Source organism: Neoarius graeffei, chromosome 4, assembly GCF_027579695.1.
Source record: "Neoarius graeffei isolate fNeoGra1 chromosome 4, fNeoGra1.pri, whole genome shotgun sequence".
Lineage (NCBI taxonomy): Eukaryota > Metazoa > Chordata > Actinopteri > Siluriformes > Ariidae > Neoarius > Neoarius graeffei.
The window spans coordinates 107,506,774-107,526,363 of NC_083572.1; the positions used below are offsets into that span (position 1 = coordinate 107,506,774).

At 40.3% G+C, this 19,590-nt stretch overlaps 1 protein-coding gene across 2 annotated transcripts in view; it reads right to left on the reverse strand.

The window, feature by feature from the left end:
* The window catches only part of ptger3 (prostaglandin E receptor 3 (subtype EP3)), a 33,463-nt gene extending 14,219 nt beyond the window's left edge, over positions 1-19,244 (reverse strand). The window contains exons 1-2 of one of the 2 annotated variants that reach the window (XM_060920134.1): positions 18,299-19,244; positions 9,596-9,902 (exon numbers count right to left, since the gene is read on the reverse strand). In XM_060920134.1, the coding sequence (XP_060776117.1) occupies positions 9,596-9,902; positions 18,299-19,228 (1,237 nt within the window). In that variant the 5' untranslated portion in view covers positions 19,229-19,244. Of the gene's footprint in view, positions 1-9,106; positions 9,903-18,298 lie in introns of those variants that run through there. The other variant, XM_060920133.1, reaches the window with a different exon arrangement.
* Positions 19,245-19,590: the final 346 nt, after the last annotated feature.

A 19,590-nucleotide genomic window follows, 5' to 3' on the forward strand; every position in this document is an offset into this window, starting at 1 on the left:
AGGCGACAGCGCTAACCACTACACCACCGTGCCGCCCCAACCAGAACATTAATGAGAAAAAAATATTTCATTCATTTCATTCCAAATGCAGAGAAAACATAGATAAAAGTCTTGAAGGCTACATAAGACAAAGCCTGTTGATAATGATTGATAAGAAAGAAGGCACTTAAGAGCTGTAAAACAAATTTCTTTAAGAAGAGCATTCAGAGTCACAGTCTTCATTGTGCCTTGAATTTCATGATGGTTGTTCAGTCAAATATATCACACAATCCACAGGAAAGCCCTGGAACTAGTCCAAAAAACCAGAGGTGGACAGTAATGAAGTACATTTACTTGAGTACTGTACTTAAGTACACTTTTTGAGTATCTGTACTTTACTTGAGTATTCTTTTTTTTTTGGAAACTTATGACTTTAACTTCACTACATTTGAAAGGCAAGTATCCTACTTTTCATTCCATTACATTTCTATCAAGGTCTTCGTTACTCGTTACTATGAAGCAGCTTTGAAAGCGGATGTTTTTTCTTTTCTTTTCTAAAACGTGATTGTTTTTTTTTCCCAGGTGACACTGAGACAGTCTATCAGTAATCACGAGGGTCACGTCACGTCCATAGACTGGATAAAATCAAGGTCAATTTTTTCTCAACAGCATTATTTGAACATAATCAGTTGACGGCAGAATGGAAGGAGGCGGTTCTTCTGGAAAATGTGTGCACCCATGGTCATACCGAGAACCCATGTTTCAGTTTTCTGAAAGGAATAAAGATACATTTCGTTTTAAATGTTTGCTTTGTTTGCCGAAAACGAACCACATCACAGTGTACAAAAACTCGTCGTCCAACCTGCAGGAGCATATCGAGGTATATAAACATTTTATTCCAAGAGAAAGCTTGCAACGAAGTTGTCTGTGCTTTTAGAGCTAGCGATAACGTTGCAATAGCTATGCAGTCTGGTTAGTCATATGACTTTCTATGGATTTTCCCGCCAAGTTGCCACAGTCTTGTCCACGGCTAACATTTACACATAGCTAGTTAACTTGGACACTGTTAGTTAGCATGTAAAAACAGAGTTATGCTAACATGAATAACGTTAACTTATGTGAAGTCCTTTCAGAAATGTTTTAGCATAAGCTTGCCAAATAAACAGAATGTAGAAATCTTTCTTTTCTAGTAGCGTTAGCTACCCAATATGATTTCGAGTTTGAAAAGAGCTTGCTAGCATGTCAGGTGGAGTTACTGACTAGCTAGCTTAACGTTAAACCACCATGATGCACAGCATGCGTTCATTTTGTGAATTCACATTTCTGTCTTTGGTAACGGCATTAGGTTTTGTAAGCGTTGTGGAAATAATACAACAATGAGTTGAAGAAAATTTACTTTTAATACTTAAGTATTTTTAAAAGCAAGTACTTCAGTACTTTAACTTAAGTAAAAATTTGACTGGAAAACTTTCACTTGTATCGGAGTAACATTTGACCAGCGGGATCTGCACTTTGACTTAAGTAATGAAGTTGGGGACTTTGTCCACCTCTGCAAAAAACACCAGAAAACATTTATCTTCTTTTTTTCTTAGTCTTTGTTGGGAAACAGGCTCACTGTGATGTGGTGCGCACACATTTCTAATTTGCACTATTAGAAATGTTATCATGTCCCAATATAAATTCTAAATCTCCTTCTCCCAATCTTTGCAATGGAAATTGTCCTGGACATCATATATACACTATCTACACCTGCACGTTCTCTTTGTTCTCAACAGCATGTGTTTGCAGAAAGATTAGATTTCATTCTGATGAAGTATGGACAAGCTCCAAACAAAACACCGCCCCAGATTTGCTTTTTCCACATCTAACCTCCATTCCAAAACTTGAACAATTTGCCGCAACTATGGCAACCCTGGTAACCCTGCAGATACAAGATGTACTCAGACATGGCACTGCGTGGCACGGACAGATAAGGGCATGGCAATTTTCCGGTTGTATTTTGCAAACATTAAATAATTATTAAAACAGGTTCAAGGACAAATAGCTGGTTGGAACTGTATGTGAGGTGTGTTAGTTAATTCCATTTAGGAGCCAAAAATGATGGAAAGAAAGTGTAAAGGACAGAAATGAAACATGGAAATGTAAAAGCTCGCCAAGTGCCATTTGAGCTTATCATACGTTCACAGAATCTAGTGAGGCCGGCCATGACGCCTATCTGTCCCATTTCCACACACCTCAATCATCATTAATATACAAACTTAAGTAGAACTAACATGTATCCATTCACCTTCAGACATTTGGAACATAAAAAAATACAACATCGTTTCAGATTCAGCACGATGACGTTCCCTTTGCAATCTGTTTTTTCTAATATACATTATATTGCTGTTCACTGGATATGGATATTTTCATTTAATGCATATGATTTCCTTTTATTCATGCTTTCTGTTTTTCTATTTAAAAAAATCAACTTTGAGACACCAGCAGGCCTGGAATTTCGTCATTTTAGGGGCGGGGCCACTTGGCCTTTTGTGCTGTCAATTTTTTTGAGGGCACAAAGGCCAAAAGCCAGGGCACCAAGGCCATAAAATAAAACAATGATTTTAAGTTCACGTCTATAATGAATTTAATTTAAGGACTAATGACTCTTCTGAGGAAGATTGGAGTCTCAGTCGAAACTATCAAGCAGGTAAAGAAACATCTCCTCCACTATTATCTCTGAAGATAAGAAAATATTGAACACATCTAAACTTATCAATCCATCACTCACTTCAAAAATTGTAAAACTTATTAAACCTATGTCCTCCCACAATTTTTGTTCGATTGACACTGAATGTGCAAGAGCATCTTCAGACTGTACTACTACGCAGATTTTTGATTAATCAAAATTGAGCCTGGAGTACATCAAAATGTTTGACTGTAAATGGAACATATACTAGCATGCAGGCTACTGATTAACCCATAAGAGCCCAGACCGATTTCTCAATCAAGGAAAATTATCGAGGAAATAAAATGAACTAAATAGACGACAAAGAAAACATTTCTGACCTTTTATTTTTTTTTAAATGGCACTTTCATGTCTCAAGATCTGAAACATTAAATTGCAAATTTGCAGAACACTGCAACACTATTACACTGTTAACCCGAAAGTTCATTCTATGCAAACAGTTTGAGTAAATACCACTTTTAAAGATTAGTTTTATTGCATTACTTAAACAGTATGAGTATATGAAGAGTATATGAGACAGTGTACTCATTTTTGTAATTTAAACCAACTTAAACTATCATGTTTTACCTCAGGCCACAGTGCTGCACTGTTGTGATTGGCTCAAAACTCAAGACAAGTCCGTGCTTGTCCGTTGACGGCTACAGAGGAAGTTGCGCCATTTTCTAATTTACACAGAGCAATTTAAGGTCTTTGCACTTTTGACAGCAAGCTAATTAGCATTTGTTAGCGGCTACAGTCGGTACTCGGCACATTAAAAGTGGGTCAACGTTGTAACGACATAACGTTACTGTACAAGCAATGCTTATTTAACAGTAACAAACTTAAGCCCTATATGTTGAAATTCCTATCTTATTCGTTCGTTAATTTATCACACAGTCTTACTTCAGTCAACTTCTTCCCTCCTTCTGTGAAAATTCAACGTCTCAGACGCGGACACAAGTGGGCAGTGGATACGTTTGATTAAGTCTCCTGGTTGGCTGGTGATAGATTGGTGTCATTATAGCACGTCGGAGCGGTTCATGCCAGGCTCGAGTCCAATCCACCACTGATGAGTTGCCCATTAAGAATCCAGAATGTCATCAAAAGATGTATTTTTTTTTCTCTATAGACCCTTTTCAGTCACGTGACCTTCGTAAACGCGACCACCATTTTGGACATGTAGCGGACTTCGGCTCGAATTGGTTTGAATGCGAGGAAGGCGACAAACGGAGAACATACAAGAAAAAGGAGCGAGGTGCAGAAAACACCTTCGCTATCCAGCGACGTAGGGCATTTACAGGGCGAGCAGAGGGAGAAATAACAACAGTAACGACACATTAGCAACGCCGTACAGAAATAACGGTTTATGGCACAGACCCTTTCGGTTCTTGCTCATCTAGCTGCTACAATGACTGCTTAGACTGCAACAATAATACCTAACACACATTTAAGTATCCGTCGTAAAGACGTGAAACTCGTCGAGTGACGAGTGTGTTCATTGATAAGCTAACACAATCTAAAAGTAGACATACCATCACACTGCCCTGGCGCTGTGTACAGTTTACCTTCTATGGTTTGTGCACTCACTATTTGCCATTACTTTCTCCAACCGTTGTTACAGATTACAGGGAACGGCCTGGATTTAAGAGACAAATACATGTTCCTCTTGTTTTGAACACTTATTTGTAGGCAGTGCTTAATTTGTAAAGTGGGAGGTCCCGGAGTGCAGAGGATGAGCGGCTCCGGTGCGGAAAAAAAGAGGGGGGAGGGGGGCGCGGCACTGCGCTTCTGGGCATGTTTTGTAATAACACTGCAAATTAAGTTCATCTGCAGATATTTTGTGGATGTCGTTTCATGAGAGAAATCACCAACAAGACAGATATCAAAATCAGACATTAACCCTAAATAAACTTGCATTTTTTTATTTAATTATTTGTTTTTTTTTTTTGTTGTTACATAGTCAAAAGAGGTGTCGGATCACCGGATCCAGTGTAAATAGCTGCCGGAGCCAATGCCCGAGGTTCCGGAGCGCGCTCCGGCTTGCTCCCCCTCAAATTAAGCGCTGTTTGTAGGACACTGCCTCCGATCTGTCCTACAGTCTACCAACAGCAAAGGAACACAACGCTAGCTAATGTCGTTAGCTAATAGCTACTACAGAAGAACAAAGAGGTTACAATGGGTTATTTTAGCCTATTTGGTTACACACTCGCCGCCACAGAATGTTAACAGCAATGTAATGCCTTTTCTGGCTAATTTTATTCGTCTTACCTCCAACAAAGTGGTCACTGCACAAGCGCTGGTATGCCGCTATCCATCTTCTCCGTCGGTCAGCATCTACCGGGATCCGATAAAATGATAACCCTTGCCTTGTTTGTTGATGGTTACTACATCCAGGTGCACAACAATATAGTGGCATGATGGAAGTCTTGCTGAAAATAAACACTTTCTTTGCTGCCGTTCCTCAATGTTGGCTGTGGTAAACTACTGGTAGTACATGTCCAAAATGGCGGCCGCGTTTGTCGTGACGTCACGTGAAAAGGGTCCATAGACGCAGCAGGTGATGTTAAAGCCTATTGGCAGTCACGAGGCAGACTACAAAACCGCAAAACCGCAGGGCATCAAGGCCACTGTGGCCTTACGGCAGATATTATTTTCCAAGGGCACAAGGCCAAATTGAGAGGGCACAAGGGCCATGGCCCTCGTGAAATTCCTGCCCTGGACAACAGTACTAACTCTGTTTCACCACACCACTGTGTCGTTGATTATTTTCCAATAACAGCACGACACAGAGTGTTTTATTCCTTACTTACTTCAAGAGAAGACATACTTACAGCTTAGTTTAATACCTCTGTTTTAGTCCCCTAGGTATTTATTTAAATTATTGTCGCATAGGGACGTTACTGGACCAAGATATCACCGTTGCATCCCACAGATTTGATGCCATACATATACAGTGCTCTCCACAATTATTGGCACCCCTTGTAAAGGGTAAGAAAAAATGCACCTTTTGGTGAAGTTGCTTCATCTCACACAGAAAAAAAAAACTTTATTTTAAATAAATTTATTCAGAGGAAAAACAAATCCCTGATCAGGAAATATATTTTCAACAAAAACACATGTACATACCACTATTATAAATGATAGCGAACACAATGCACCTGAAGCATGTTTCCCATTTAACTTGTACAGTTTTGAGTTGATTGGAGTGTGAAGGAACTTTCAAGCTGTAATCCATGACTTCCTGATTAACTGGGGAACAAATATGTGATACAGAGGCCAAATTCCCTCAACATCAATATGGGAAAGACAAGAGACACACAAACCAAATGAGGGAGAAGTATGATGACCTTCATAAGTCAGGAAATGGTGATAAAAAAATAGCTCCTAGCCTGAAAATGTCCATTTCTACTGTTAGGGCAATAATAAAAAGTGGGCACCAACTGGAACTGGTACAAACTCTCCTTGAAGACAAATCAAGGTGATTTTGCCCCCATGTACTGTGAGGAGGAGGGTAAGAGAGGCAAAAAAAAAAAAAATCCCCAAGGATCACTGTTGGCGAATTACAAGAAAAAATAAAATGCCAAGAGATTATTTGGAAGTTTCCCAAAAAAGCCTTTTCTCTCAGTTAACCACAAACGTAAGCACCTGAAGTTTGTGAAATGCTATGACAACTACATCAGGGGGCGGAGCCTTTTCTTACAAAGCCCTACAGTTATGGAACAGCCTTCCAAGTAGTGTTCGGGACTCAGACACAGTCTCAGTGTTTAAGACGAGGCTGAAAACATATCTGTTTAGTCAAGCCTTTTGTTAATGGTGTTTATGAGGTAAAGGAGTAGATCTGGAGGATCCTCAGACATAGAGTGTTTTGGTAAAGTGGGATGTTTGGATGCTGTCACCTCCCACTCACTTGCTCACTCGAGTTTGTTGATGGTGTAGTGGCTGCTGCTTTATGTCCTGGGGCTCCCTCATGCCTGTGTTACCTTCTGGCTCTCCTCTTTTAGTTATGCTGTCATAGTTAGTTTTGCCGGAGTCCCTGCTTGCACTCAGCCCAAAATGTATACTGTTCTTATTCATTAGGTGACACTGGGCATACCTAACAACCTGTGTTTTTTTCCGCCCCTCCCACTCTGTCTGTCCCTCTGAGTTACGTGTCAATCCTGACCTCTTCTGTTCCTCGGACCTGCCTGATCCATCCTGATGCCCTACGTCTGGTTGGAGTCTCATCACATCGCTCCTGTGGAGGACGGTCCTATATGGACAGTCGAAAGTCATACTTGGAAAACACTCTGGACGCTTACAATAATGCTTTTATGGCTGAGGACTACAGTTAACTTGCTAACTTTAGGACTGCAGTTGTCATGAACAGTTTTGCACTCAAGTTTCCATCAATGAACAGTTTATAACTTCAACAAAACAGACTTCATGTTAAAACTATAAAGAATTTCCTGGTTACACAGTTATAATTTGTGACTCTACAGGACACAGTTGTAGAAGCAAGTTATTTATAATCACGTTACAGGTATCTGTTATCAACCAAATGAGGATAGGTTCCCTTTTGAGTCTGGTTCCTCTCGAGGTTTCTTCCTCATATCATCTGAGGGAGTTTTTCCTTGCCACCGTCGCCACAGGTTTGCTCATTGGAATTAAATTATGGATAAAATTAGCTCATGTTTAAAGTCTTTAAATTTCTGTAGAGCCGCTTTGCGACAGTGTCTATTGTTAAAAGCGCGATAAAAATAATCTTGACTTGACTTTGACTGGAACCATGTTCTATGGTCTGATGGAACAAAAATGGAGCTTTGTATTCAATAAACACTCGTGGTGGGTTTGGTGTAAAAAGAAGGATGGCTATAATGAAAAGAACCCGATCCCAACTGTAAAATATGGTGGAAGTTCTGTGATGTTTTGAATCTGTTTTTCCTCCAAAGGCCCTGGAAACCTTGTTAGGGTCCATGGCATCATGGACTCCATGAAACACCAGGACATTTTAAATCAGAATTTGACTGCCTCTGAGAGGAAACTAAAACTGGGTCATCATTAGATCTTCCAGCAGGACAATGATCCGAAGCATCTGTCCAAATCAACACAAAATGGTTCGCTAAGCACAGAATCAAGCTCCTGCCCTGGCCATCTCAGTCCCCTGAGCTGAACCCCAGTGAAAACCTGTGGGCTGAGCTTAAGAGGAGAGAGCACAAGAGAGGGCCAAGGACCCTGGATGATCTGGAGAGATTGTGTAAAGAGGAATGGTCTCAGATGCCCTGCTCTGTATCTCCAACCTTATAAAATGTTATAAGAGAGACTCAGTGCTGTTTTACTGACGGAGGGAGGGTGGACAAATTATTGAATGCAGGGGTGCCAATAATAGTGGCGCATGTGTTTGTGTTGAAAATATATTTCTTGGTGAGGGGAGTTTGTTTTTCCTCTGAATAATTTTTTCAATTAAAGGTTGGATTTTTTTCTCATTTTTTTCAGTGGGAGATGAAGCGACTTCACCAAAAGGTGGATCTTTTCTAACTCTTTACAAGGGGTGCCAATAATTGTGGAGGGACCTATATTTTGGATAATTTTCTTCTTTTATATGGGTCTGTCCATCACCGAGGGTGAATGACTCTACAACTTAAGCTCAGTTTGTCTGTTGTCTGAGAGTTGTTGAGAGTTCACAAGAGCAAACTGAGAGAATAAATAAATAAATAAATAAATAAATAAATAAGCAAATAAATAAATAAATAAATAGTAAGCAAACGCATGCTCTACTCTTCTACACCTGTATACTGTACTCATTTCTAATCCCATTCTCAGGTGTCACCCAGAAAAGGATGGGTTCCATTTTGAGTCTGGTTCCTCTTGATGTTTCTTCCTCATAGTGTCTCGGGAGTTTTTCCTCGTCACTGTCACCTCAGACTTCCTCATTAGAGATCTAACTCTATATTTTACACATCTAGTGTACAGAATTCTGTAACGCTGCTTTGTCACAATGTCTATTGTTAAAAGTGTGATGTAAATAAAATAAAATTGAATCGAATTGAATTAAGTAGTGCTTATGACACATTATATCACCAATAGGAAATGAACTCAGTGCAGATCATCGAAGACAAAGAGCAGAATTTCATATGATTTATTTATCATAGTTTTATCACATCTAAAGCAACACTGCACAAAATCATCCAGAAGCTCCAAAATGTCCTGATCTCACTGATATAATTTATTTATTTAAAAAAAAAAACAGACTTGTGTTATAATGCACTATACAAAGTGCCAAAAGGGTGTTCATTAGTATTGGTGATATACAGTGTTATGAGTGGGTAATAAAGTTAGCTATGAAATGTAATGAGTTGTAAATTCTAAACCTACATTCAAATTTCTGTAAAGCTGCTACATGAGAATGAACTTTCATTCATAACAAGATATGTCCAGTACAAGTACAGTCCATAGTTTACTAGAGATACTGTATGACCTTCATGGAAAGTGTTACCAAAATCTTTTAACAGCCTCTCAGGGGCCATCGCTAATTTCCAGTCAACATTGGAGCGTTGAATTATCGCAGATAAGTCAATCCGGCTTCACTAATCCTCATGTGATTATAACATCTAGAATATGTCATCTTGTATTTATTAAGCAACGCATGAAGAACAGGGTCCAGATCTCGGACTGCAGCGTTTGGCTTCAGAGGATGCATTAATTTCACAAAATGTACAAACTGCCAGGGCCGAGCGGTTCTATCTGTTTAAAAGCATCGAGTGTTTGCATGCTGGACTCACTCAGCTTTCACATGGCAATCCAAAAAGCCAGCATCTATTAGAATGAGATTAATCGTACACATCCCGCTGTCGTCATTTAAACACCTTTCTATAAATAACTGCAGTCACACTTGTGCACTTCCATCAGGATCAGGAGAAGCCAGTTTCTTACACTCGTCATTCTCCTTGGCTGGATCCTTTGTGGTGGCGTCCAGAGCGGTTTCCTTCTGAGTCTCTTTCTGTTCTTCCAGTGAACAGTTGGACACTGCATTGGCCACCTGGCAGAACTTCCTCAGCAGGATCTCTCTGAGGAGCAGGTAAACCCACGGGTCGAGGATCTGATTAAGCGAGGCCAGACGAATGGCAGTCAGGAAGAAGTTGCAGTCCATCTGTAAGTCCCGGCTCGTCTGGAGCGGAACTGCTGACGATTTGCACTGATGAGAAGATGTGTGGTTGGAGATCATCTTCAACATTAGGATCTGTGAAAAGAGAGTGATTGGTCAATATGCACCACAAGTTATAAATATGAGTCACTAGGAGTTATTTCCGAGCAATAACACTAACCAAGAACCCAATGAAAAACTCCTATTACCCCCATGAGACATGATAAGCTCACGGTGGTTATTGGTCCTGGAGAACCTACTGTCCTGCAAATTTCCCTGTGCCAACACACCCACTTCAGCTCAGGAAGGTCTTTTAATGAACAGATTCGATTAATCAGGTGTATTAGGAGCAGGGAAACCGCTAAAGGGTTTTCCAGGACGAAGGTTGGGAAGCTGTGTTCTAAATAATATCGTTGCTCTAAACGTATCATTCTGCATGGAAATGTGAACATTTTCCTTCCATCTTTCCTGGTAGGAGTCATGGTGGCAGCACCTCCACCCCTGAGGAGGAACATCATTTCTACTACTTGTCCATGTGACCTGCTTCTTTCAGTCACTACACACAGCTCGTGATCATGTATGAGGAAAGACAAATAAACATTAACTAGAAAAAAAACACACTTCCTGAAGAGAATGCAGAGTGATTGTGCAGCATAAGCAGTGATGCTAAGAGGTTGCTAGGGTTTTCCATGGTGGTTGCTATCTTATTCCAAGTTGCTTGGGTGTTCCTAGGCTGCTGCTATGGTTGTATAGGTTGCTAGGGTGTTGCTAAATGGTTCAAATGTAATCCTTGGTGGTTGCTAAGGTATTCTTAGGTGGTTGCTATGGGGTTGTTAGTGTATTCCTAGGTGGTTGCTAGGTATTCCAAGAAGTTGCTAGGCTGTAGCATTGGTAATTCAGGTGGTAGCTAGGGTGTTGGTAAGTAGTCGTTGTGGTATTCCAAGTTGCCTGGATGTTCCTAAGCTGTTTCTATGGTACTACAGGTTGCTAGGGTGTTGCTAAACAATTCAGATGGAATCCTTGGTGGTTGCTAGGTGGTTGTTATCGGTTTTCAGGAGGTTTAGGTGTATTCCTAGGTGGTTGCTAGGCATTCCAAGAGGTTGATAGGCTGTTGCACTGGTAATTCAGGTGGTAGCTGGGGTGTTGGTAAGTGGTTGCTGTGGTATTCCAAGTTGCTTGGGTGTTCCTAGGCTGTTGCTATACTACTACAGGTTGCTAGGGTGTTGTTAAGTGGTTCAGATGGAATCCTTGGTGGTTGCCAAGGTGTTGCTTAGTGGTTCAGATGTAATCCTAGGTGGTTGTTATCATTTTTCATGAGGTTTTAGTGTATTCCTAGGTGGTTGCTAGGTATTCCAAGAGGTTGCTAGGCTGTTTCAGTGGTATTTCAAGTGGTTGCTTTAGTATTGTAGGTGGTTTCTGTGGTACTCCAAGTTGCTTGGGTGTTCCTAGGCTGTTGCTATAATACTACAGATTGCTAGGGTGTTGCTAAGTGGTTCAGATGTAATCCTAGGTGGTTGCTTGTTATAGTTTTTCAGGAGGTTTTAGTGTATTTGTAGGTGGATGCTGTGGCATTCCAGGTTGTGTGGGTGATCCTAAGCTGTTGCTATGGTACTACAGGTTGTGAGGGTGTTGCTAAGTGGTTCAGATGTAATCCTAGGTGGTTGTTATCGTTTTTCATGACGTTTGAGTGTATTCCTAGGTGGTTGCTAGGTATTCCAAGAGGTTGCTAGGCTGTTTCACTGGTATTTCAAGTGGTTGCTATGGTACTCCAAGTTGCTTGGGTGTTCCTAGGCTGTTGCTATAATACTACAGGTTGCTAGGGTGTTGCTAAGTGGTTCAGATGTAATCCTAGATGGTTGTTATAGTTTTTCAGGAGGTTTTACTGTATTCCTAGGTGGTTGCTAGGTATTCCAAGAGGTTGCTTGGCTGTTGCACTGGTATTTCAGTTGGTTGCTATAGTATTGCAGGTGGTTGCTAAGGTGTTGCTAATTCGTTGCTATGGTATTACAGATGGTCAGTAGAGTGTTGATAAATGTTTGCTATATTATTCCAGGTGTTTACGATGGTATTCCAGTGTGGTTGCTATGGGATTCCAGGTGATTGCTAGGGAGTTACTAAGTTGTTGCGATGTAATCCCGGGTAATGTGAGTGTGCTGGTAGGTGGTTGCCACAGTGTTGCTAAGCAGTTGTTTTGGTTTCCAAGTTGATTGTTAGGATATAAATTAACCTGACTTAATAAACTAATTAAGACAGATGTGGAGAATGGTTAAGAATTTTTTTGGATCTTTCTTTACTTATTTTTTAAAAAGTACAACAACCAGTCCTCTGACCAATATGTCTCTCTCTCTCTCTCTCTCTCTCTCTTTTTTTCTCTCTCGGCTACACAGTTTAATTACATTTTAATTATCTTTAATTAACGCGTTAAATGAAAGGTCATGTCTCTGCTGACTGAAACCCTATTTGTTGCCATTTTTGTGTGGTCTTTTTTTTCTCCCCAGTCTAAGTACCGTATCATGTTTTCCTTTTGTGTCTCTTAGTGTGTGGTGAAAAACAACATTTAGAAATGTTATGAGGTCTTTATTTGTCCATCTGGTGGAAACCTACAGCAAAGTGTTTTCTTATCAGATACATTTCCAAGTAGAAACTTGTATGGAAGCCAAGAAGCACTGATTATCCAATAAACCCTTAAAGTACCACTGAAGAACCCTGAGTGTGTGTATTAATTGGGCAAGTGTGTGGTACAAACTCCAAATTAGTGCTCGTTATTTGGTTTTTAATACCTGGCAGGAGTTTAACATTTAACTCTTTTTACTTGCTCAACACTTTAAGGGTTTAAAGGTTGTCCTTTTTTTAATCGAGAAGCACTGCTGTCAAGTTCTACATAGAACCTTGACAGGATCTTCAAAAGGAACTTTGTGATGAACCTGTAAGGGTGTTTCACTTTTACTGATCCATATTATTAGGGCCTGAGCACTGGAGGTGCAAAGCCCTATTGTTTTCCTAAGGATTCTTCTTTTTCTTCAAGACTTGGCTATTTTTGAGGTGGTTCCCTTGGGCGAAAGCTCATGAAATTTGGTACACACATCAGTCCTGGCCATGCTACTCAGGGATAGAGGCTTGGCCCCAGCTGTGTCCAGAGGACTCTATAGACCCTTTGCACTGACGTCACCCGAAACCGGAAGTAAACAAACCCTGCACCATATTGGAAGACCAACAAACTCGTGATTAGGGGGAAATAATGGCAGCGCGCAGTATGTGAACCCACAAGGCACTTGATTCATCAAAAACCTACAATGGTAAACTTTTGTGCTGTGTTAGGGTGTTCTAACAAAGCTGATGGGAAAGGTGAAAAGAAGTCTTTCTTCAGAATACCAGCTGTGACTGAGACACAGGGCAAACCAAGGAGCTTTCTGCCAGGAGACAGAGTATTTAGCTGCTTTATGCAGAGCGGATCTGAATACTTCAAGTCTACAGCAGTACAGAATACGTTCAGACCATTTTGTTACTGGTAAGTCACTAGGCTAGAGTGTTGTAGAACATTTTTTTAAATGTTTACTGAATAAAAACATCCTTAATTTTATCACATTTATGTTATATATTTCATTTCTTTCTTTTGTTTTAATTTTCCTCCCTCCATCCCTCTTTGGATTTTAAATATAGTTTTTCCCCATGTCCAAATAATTCAAAGATATATAAATAAAAACAGATAAGTAGTAAATTAAAAATAAATTATGAAATAAAAAAATCCATAACAGCATGAATACAGATTGCAATAGTTTACAATGTCTGGGTAGCAAACAGATGGCAGAATTGGTGTCCGGTCCTCCTTATGTTTCCATTCTCCCTTGCCCCGAGTCTTATCATATGGGTCAAACCCATCTATCACAACCAGTTTCTCCACATACCGTGCCCTTTCTGCAGCTGGTAATGTACTCACATAACCAGAATTATCAGCCATCGTGTCACTTCACTCATCGTGTCACTTCACAACAGCTGTAATATCACTTCACTCTCGCTTGTAGTTTGTTTTGTATTGTGAGTATGTATGTATGTATGTACTTGGTCTTCCAATATGGCGCCCTAACAAAATCACGCGGTACGGTGACGTCACGCGGCAGCCCTCTATAGTGCCCCCACATGTCATTGAGACTTTTGCCCTGTATATAGTTTCACCTATCCATGTCAAATTTGGTAGGTGTATGGGGAGCCCCAAGGTGAACAAAATTCTAATGTACATTGTATTAGTCATATTCAACAGGAAGTGAGTTAGTTTTGGTTTTGTGCATTTTGACACGTTACATTTTGATGTTCTGCTCCTAGGCAGTTCGTTGGATTCATGCCAGATTTGGTATATGTGATGTCAAGACGTTGCTGATTTTGAATTGTGAAGGGATTTGTGATATCCAGAGGTGCTCGGGCCCTTCATTGATGCTTGCGGCTATATTTTGCTTTTTTCCCCCCACTTCACATCCCAAGGTGGCTCTTAGACTGTTGTTTCTTCTCTGCATATTATTATTTCACCGATGCTATTGGAACGTGAAGAGAACTTCTGCTAAAATGGCAGCTGTTCTAAAAAGCACACATCACACAGTGCTGTTATTTTGCCGCTAGTTCTGTTTTATCTCGTGTTAGTTCCGTTGTAACAAACTGCATCCCTCAGCACACTCCGTATCATGCTGTTAGAGGAAAATAATCAACAGCAGAGTTGTGTTGTGAAGTGGAGATACTGTTTCCATACAAAGATTATTTTCCTATAACCGCACACCCTGAAGTGTTTTATTCCTCTTACACCACAGAAATTCGTCGATTGAGATACTTTTTATCTGTTTATAGTTACATTTAATGTTGTGAAACTTTGCCATGAAACGAATCACTCGTTCCATCACCAGCCTCTCTTTTAACTCTCCAAGTTTAATTCTAAAACTGGAGCTTACTTCCATAAATGCTAAATAAACATCTCTTTAAGGAAAATGGAGAACGTCACAATATCAACCATTACACATTTACAAATTTGCACATACTATTCACTACGAATGAGCTGTTACTATAGAAACGATGATGTATTAGAAACAGTATGTTAATATTAATCTGTGATTTGCAGCTACACTACTGTCAGGGCTACTGTTATAGACAATCACCTTCTGACCAATCAGATTCAAGAACTCGACAGCATTAGTCAAAGCTTAAGACACTCTGGAGAATACAGCAATCATTCAACCCGCTCAAATAACCATGACTGAGACAGAGAGTGAGGCCGACGTCTCATCCGTCTCTCTGCATTAAAAGAGCACATGGCCCTGAGCGATGTTTCATCATCGTAAACAATCGATTAATGGTGTGATGTAAAGAGAACAGACATGTGCTTGTAATACAGTATCGCTCTTTATAGTCGATATTTAATTTCTACACTTGCAGCGTCCTGTAAAAATGACCAGACTGTGCTGCTAAACCAACATGATGGCTATCAGATGCCTGAAAGTGTCAAATAACTGATGGCAGGACTGTAAGAACCAGTGTTCTCCTCGCTGGCAGAGGTTCACCAGCACACAAGTGCCAAAAAAAAAAAAGCATGGAACAATGAACAGAAACTGGACATCTGAAAGGTTATTAATGTTTATTACGCACATTACCGAAGCACAACGCTAGAATTCTGGCTCTGAACGAGAACTTTTTTCTCCAACATCTGGAGTTGGTTATGTTTCTTTAGTGTCAGACTGAAGAACATTTAAACTGTCAGGAATTTTGTTTTTCAAGAATTTTCTGACATTACAGAGTGGTCAAAATGTCAACTACAAACATCAGAAACCTGCATTCAGAGATAAAGAAGGTGAGGGGAAATTTTAAATGGAAAATGGAAATCTAGGGTAGGATGGTCTTGGAGGAACCAGCAAGAGTAAGCACGACTTTAAAGCCACTCTTGTGCCAGGACCTGGTCTTCCCAGGCAGTCTCCTGTCCTAGTACTAACCAGGCCCTTAAGGTGCATCAGGTGGTGCCAATCTCCGTTTCTATAACCCTTGGCCTCTCATCTATTACATAGCTAGGATTACAGTGGGGCGTCTGGTCCTCTGGTGACCGTGAGAGTTTGATTCCATACTCACATCTGTATTGTAGTGTGTCTTGCCAAATGGCACCATTTTTATGATGCTCTTTGGTATGACCCAGCCGTGAGTAGAACTCATGAACTCCTGGTCAAGAAGTGGATACGTGAACCACTAGGCCAACTCATGGGTTTTAAAGTATCCAAATGAAAAATCCCACCCCTTCTGTTCAGTCCTCACATGAACGCACACCGCCTGACTACTGCTGGAGGACAAGCTCCTGAACAAGAACACTGAGGAAGGAGCGAAACGCATCACTGTCATATCCAATGACCTCATGTCTCATTCACATGTAAGAAAACACCTAACATTATCATAATGAATGTAAACACATAATGAACGCGACTACTGTTAGTACTCATAGCTGTCGACTACTTCGCTAGCTTTAGCAATATGGCTTCAATATGTTTGCCTTGCCTTATGGGAGACTCCAGTCACGAGCAATGAGTCCACAGGCAGGGTGTGAGCAGGTAGGCAGGCGGACAGGCCATCCAAATGAAATGACTGGACCGGACTTTTACAGCCGGAGATGAGAGATTTTTTTCTTTTTATTGTCAGAGCATTTGATATGTTTTAATGCTGTCAGGATGTAAAGAGAATTTCAGGAAATATAACAAAAATGCTTCTAAAAGAATTACCTACCCAGCATTAAACCCTGATTTAAAAAAAAAAAGCATCTGTTGAACTTGGCCTGCTTGCACTTGTTAGGTTTTATGATGTAGATTTATAACCAAATCATTAATGCGGTTTAGGATAAATGTTGAAATGTTTAGAAATTTAAATGTGAAAAAGTCAGATTTTAGACTCAAAATTAAAAATGTACCATAATAATAATAATAATAATAATAATGTGTAATTAGATGAAAATTGCTTGTCATTACATGTAAATTGTATAATAATAATAATAATAATAATAATAATAATAATTATTATTATTATTATTATTATGTAATGATAATACTGAATTTTATTATTATTATTAAGTAAAAAAAGACGTGTAATGACACGCCGTTTGCACCTAATTACACATAATAATAATAATAATAATAATAATAATAATAGTCAAAAATTTAAATAATCATTATTATCATTCAATTACATAAAATAGTTTGATTATTATTATCAATATTATTATTATTATTATACTGAATGTCAAAATTAAAATAATAATAATTATTATCATTACATAAAGTAGTTTTATTATTATTATATTAAAAAAAGAAGTGTAATGACTAAGCAATTTTCACCTAATTACACAATAATAATAATAATAATAATATTTTATGTAACGTAATGATAATAATCTCATCTCATCTCATTATCTCTAGCCGCTTTATCCTGTTCTACAGGATCGCAGGCAAGCTGGAGCCTATCCCAGCTGACTATGGGCGAAAGGCGGGGTACACCCTGGACAAGTCGCCAGGTCATCACAGGGCTGACACATAGACACAGACAACCATTCACACTCACATTCACACCTACGCTCAATTTAGAGTCACCAGTTAACCTAACCTGCATGTCTTTGGACTGTGGGGGAAACCGGAGCACCCGGAGGAAACCCACGCGGACACGGGGAGAACATGCAAACTCCACACAGAAAGGCCCTCGCCAGCCACGGGGCTCGAACCCAGGACCTTCTTGCTGTGAGGCGACAGCGCTAACCACTACACCACCGTGCTGCGTAATGATAATAATGATTATTTTAATTTTTTGATGTTCATTATTATTATTATTATTATTATTATTATTATGTAATTAGGTGCAAACTGCGTGTCATTACACATCTTTTTTACTTAATAATAATAATAACTCAAAAAATAACATTTAATTCAGTATTATAATTATATTACATAATTTATTATTATTATTATAAAAAATTGTGTAATAACAAGCAATTTTCACCTAATTACACATAATAATAATAATAATAATAATAATAATAATAATAAAGTCTTCAAAAAATAAAATAAAATTCAGTACTATCATTACATTTCATAAAATAGTTATTATTATTATTATTATTAGTAGTAGTAGTAGTAGTAGTAATAATAAAAAAAAGTAAAGAAAGAAAATTTCATTTCCCTGCCTCCTCCTTATTTATGGTTATTATTGTTATTATTTGTTTTGTAGTTTGTACAGTGATAAACTTGTGATTAATATCGACACCATCAACTCAGAAACACCCAAATCAGGAGCCCAGCATCTCTCTCCTTATTACTGATCACTCTCATGTTTCCTAAAAGTGTGTGGACTGTAATGTAATCAGCTAAAGGACACTGATGTCTTCTGAGGTTTCTCACAGCACGCTGGCGAGGCATAACATCTCCATCTCTCTCTCTCTCCGAAGTGCGCTTATGTGCGTAAAAACAATGAAAACCCGGTGAAATACACACCAGTAAAGGAGACCAGCAGACGAGCAGCACACACATGATCCCCATGAGCTGGATGACGGTCTCAGTGGTCAGTCTCTCCCACTGCCTGGAGCACTGCGACGCGCTGGGTTTGGTTCTGTAGCGCGCCACTAACGCGCGGATCGTCACCACGTTGCACGAGAAGGTGACGAGCAGAGAGAAGATCCCGAGCACGGCGAAGGTCACGGAGAAAAACGTGTTCCCACTGACGTGTGTGTCTCCGGTGCTGATGAAGCACCAGGTCCCGGGCCACTGCACAGTGTACTTCCCGACTCCAATGACGGGCAACAGGGCGAAGCACAGCACCAGGCACAAGATGGAGACGAGCGCATGCTTGGTGACGGTGGGCTTCATGCTTTTGGAGTACCAGTGAGGAGCGGTGATGGCGAGAGCCCTTTCCACAGCCATGGTGCTCGCAAAAAACAGCGAGCACAAGCCGAAAGTGGTCATGCACACGCCGAAGAACGGGCACAGAGTCCCGGAAGTGTCGATGCGCTCCCACCGCAGCTCGGCTCTGTACACGGAAATGACTATGGGGCTCGTGAGAAGCTGCCCGAACACATCCGTGAGCGCCAGGGACGCGATACACAGCAAAAACGACTGTTTGCGTCTGTTCTCGTGGCGCCTGTACGCATGGGAGACCAGTAAGATGGCCAAGAAGTTACCCACCATCCCGGTCACCATCATGGTGATGGGGAAGGCGACGGACACCGAGCCGCACGACGCGCTCCTGTTGCTGGTGTTCGACCCCAACATTGTGTCTTCTGAGAGGTTTGACTGGAGATCAGAGTCACATCTGGATGCCATCCTCCTGTCTGACCATGGCCGTGGTGAGACCCTCAGGAGCGCCGGGAGCGCGCGCGCGTTTACGCAGTCGAAAGCAAAGGCGGGACTCCTGCTATGAACAGTCATAACAGTCCACTGTGCACAAGCACTAAACCGAGCTCAACTGGCATCTCTCTCTCTCTCTCACACACACACACACACCTCTTTGCTATGCACATGCGCGGAAACAGAAATACACGCATGACCCAGCAGAAATATCACACATTTCACGTGTGATCAGAGGTTTTTCCACGTGCAAAAAACCAAACAAACAAGTGCATTTGAAAGAAAAATCATAATTATCCACACATACACTACCGTTCAAAAGTTTGGGGTCACCCAGACAATTTTTTTTTCCATGAAAAGTCACACTTTTATTTACCACCCTAAGTTGTAAAATGAAGGGACTCCCTACAGTGAATGACGCATGAAATGGAATGACGAATGAC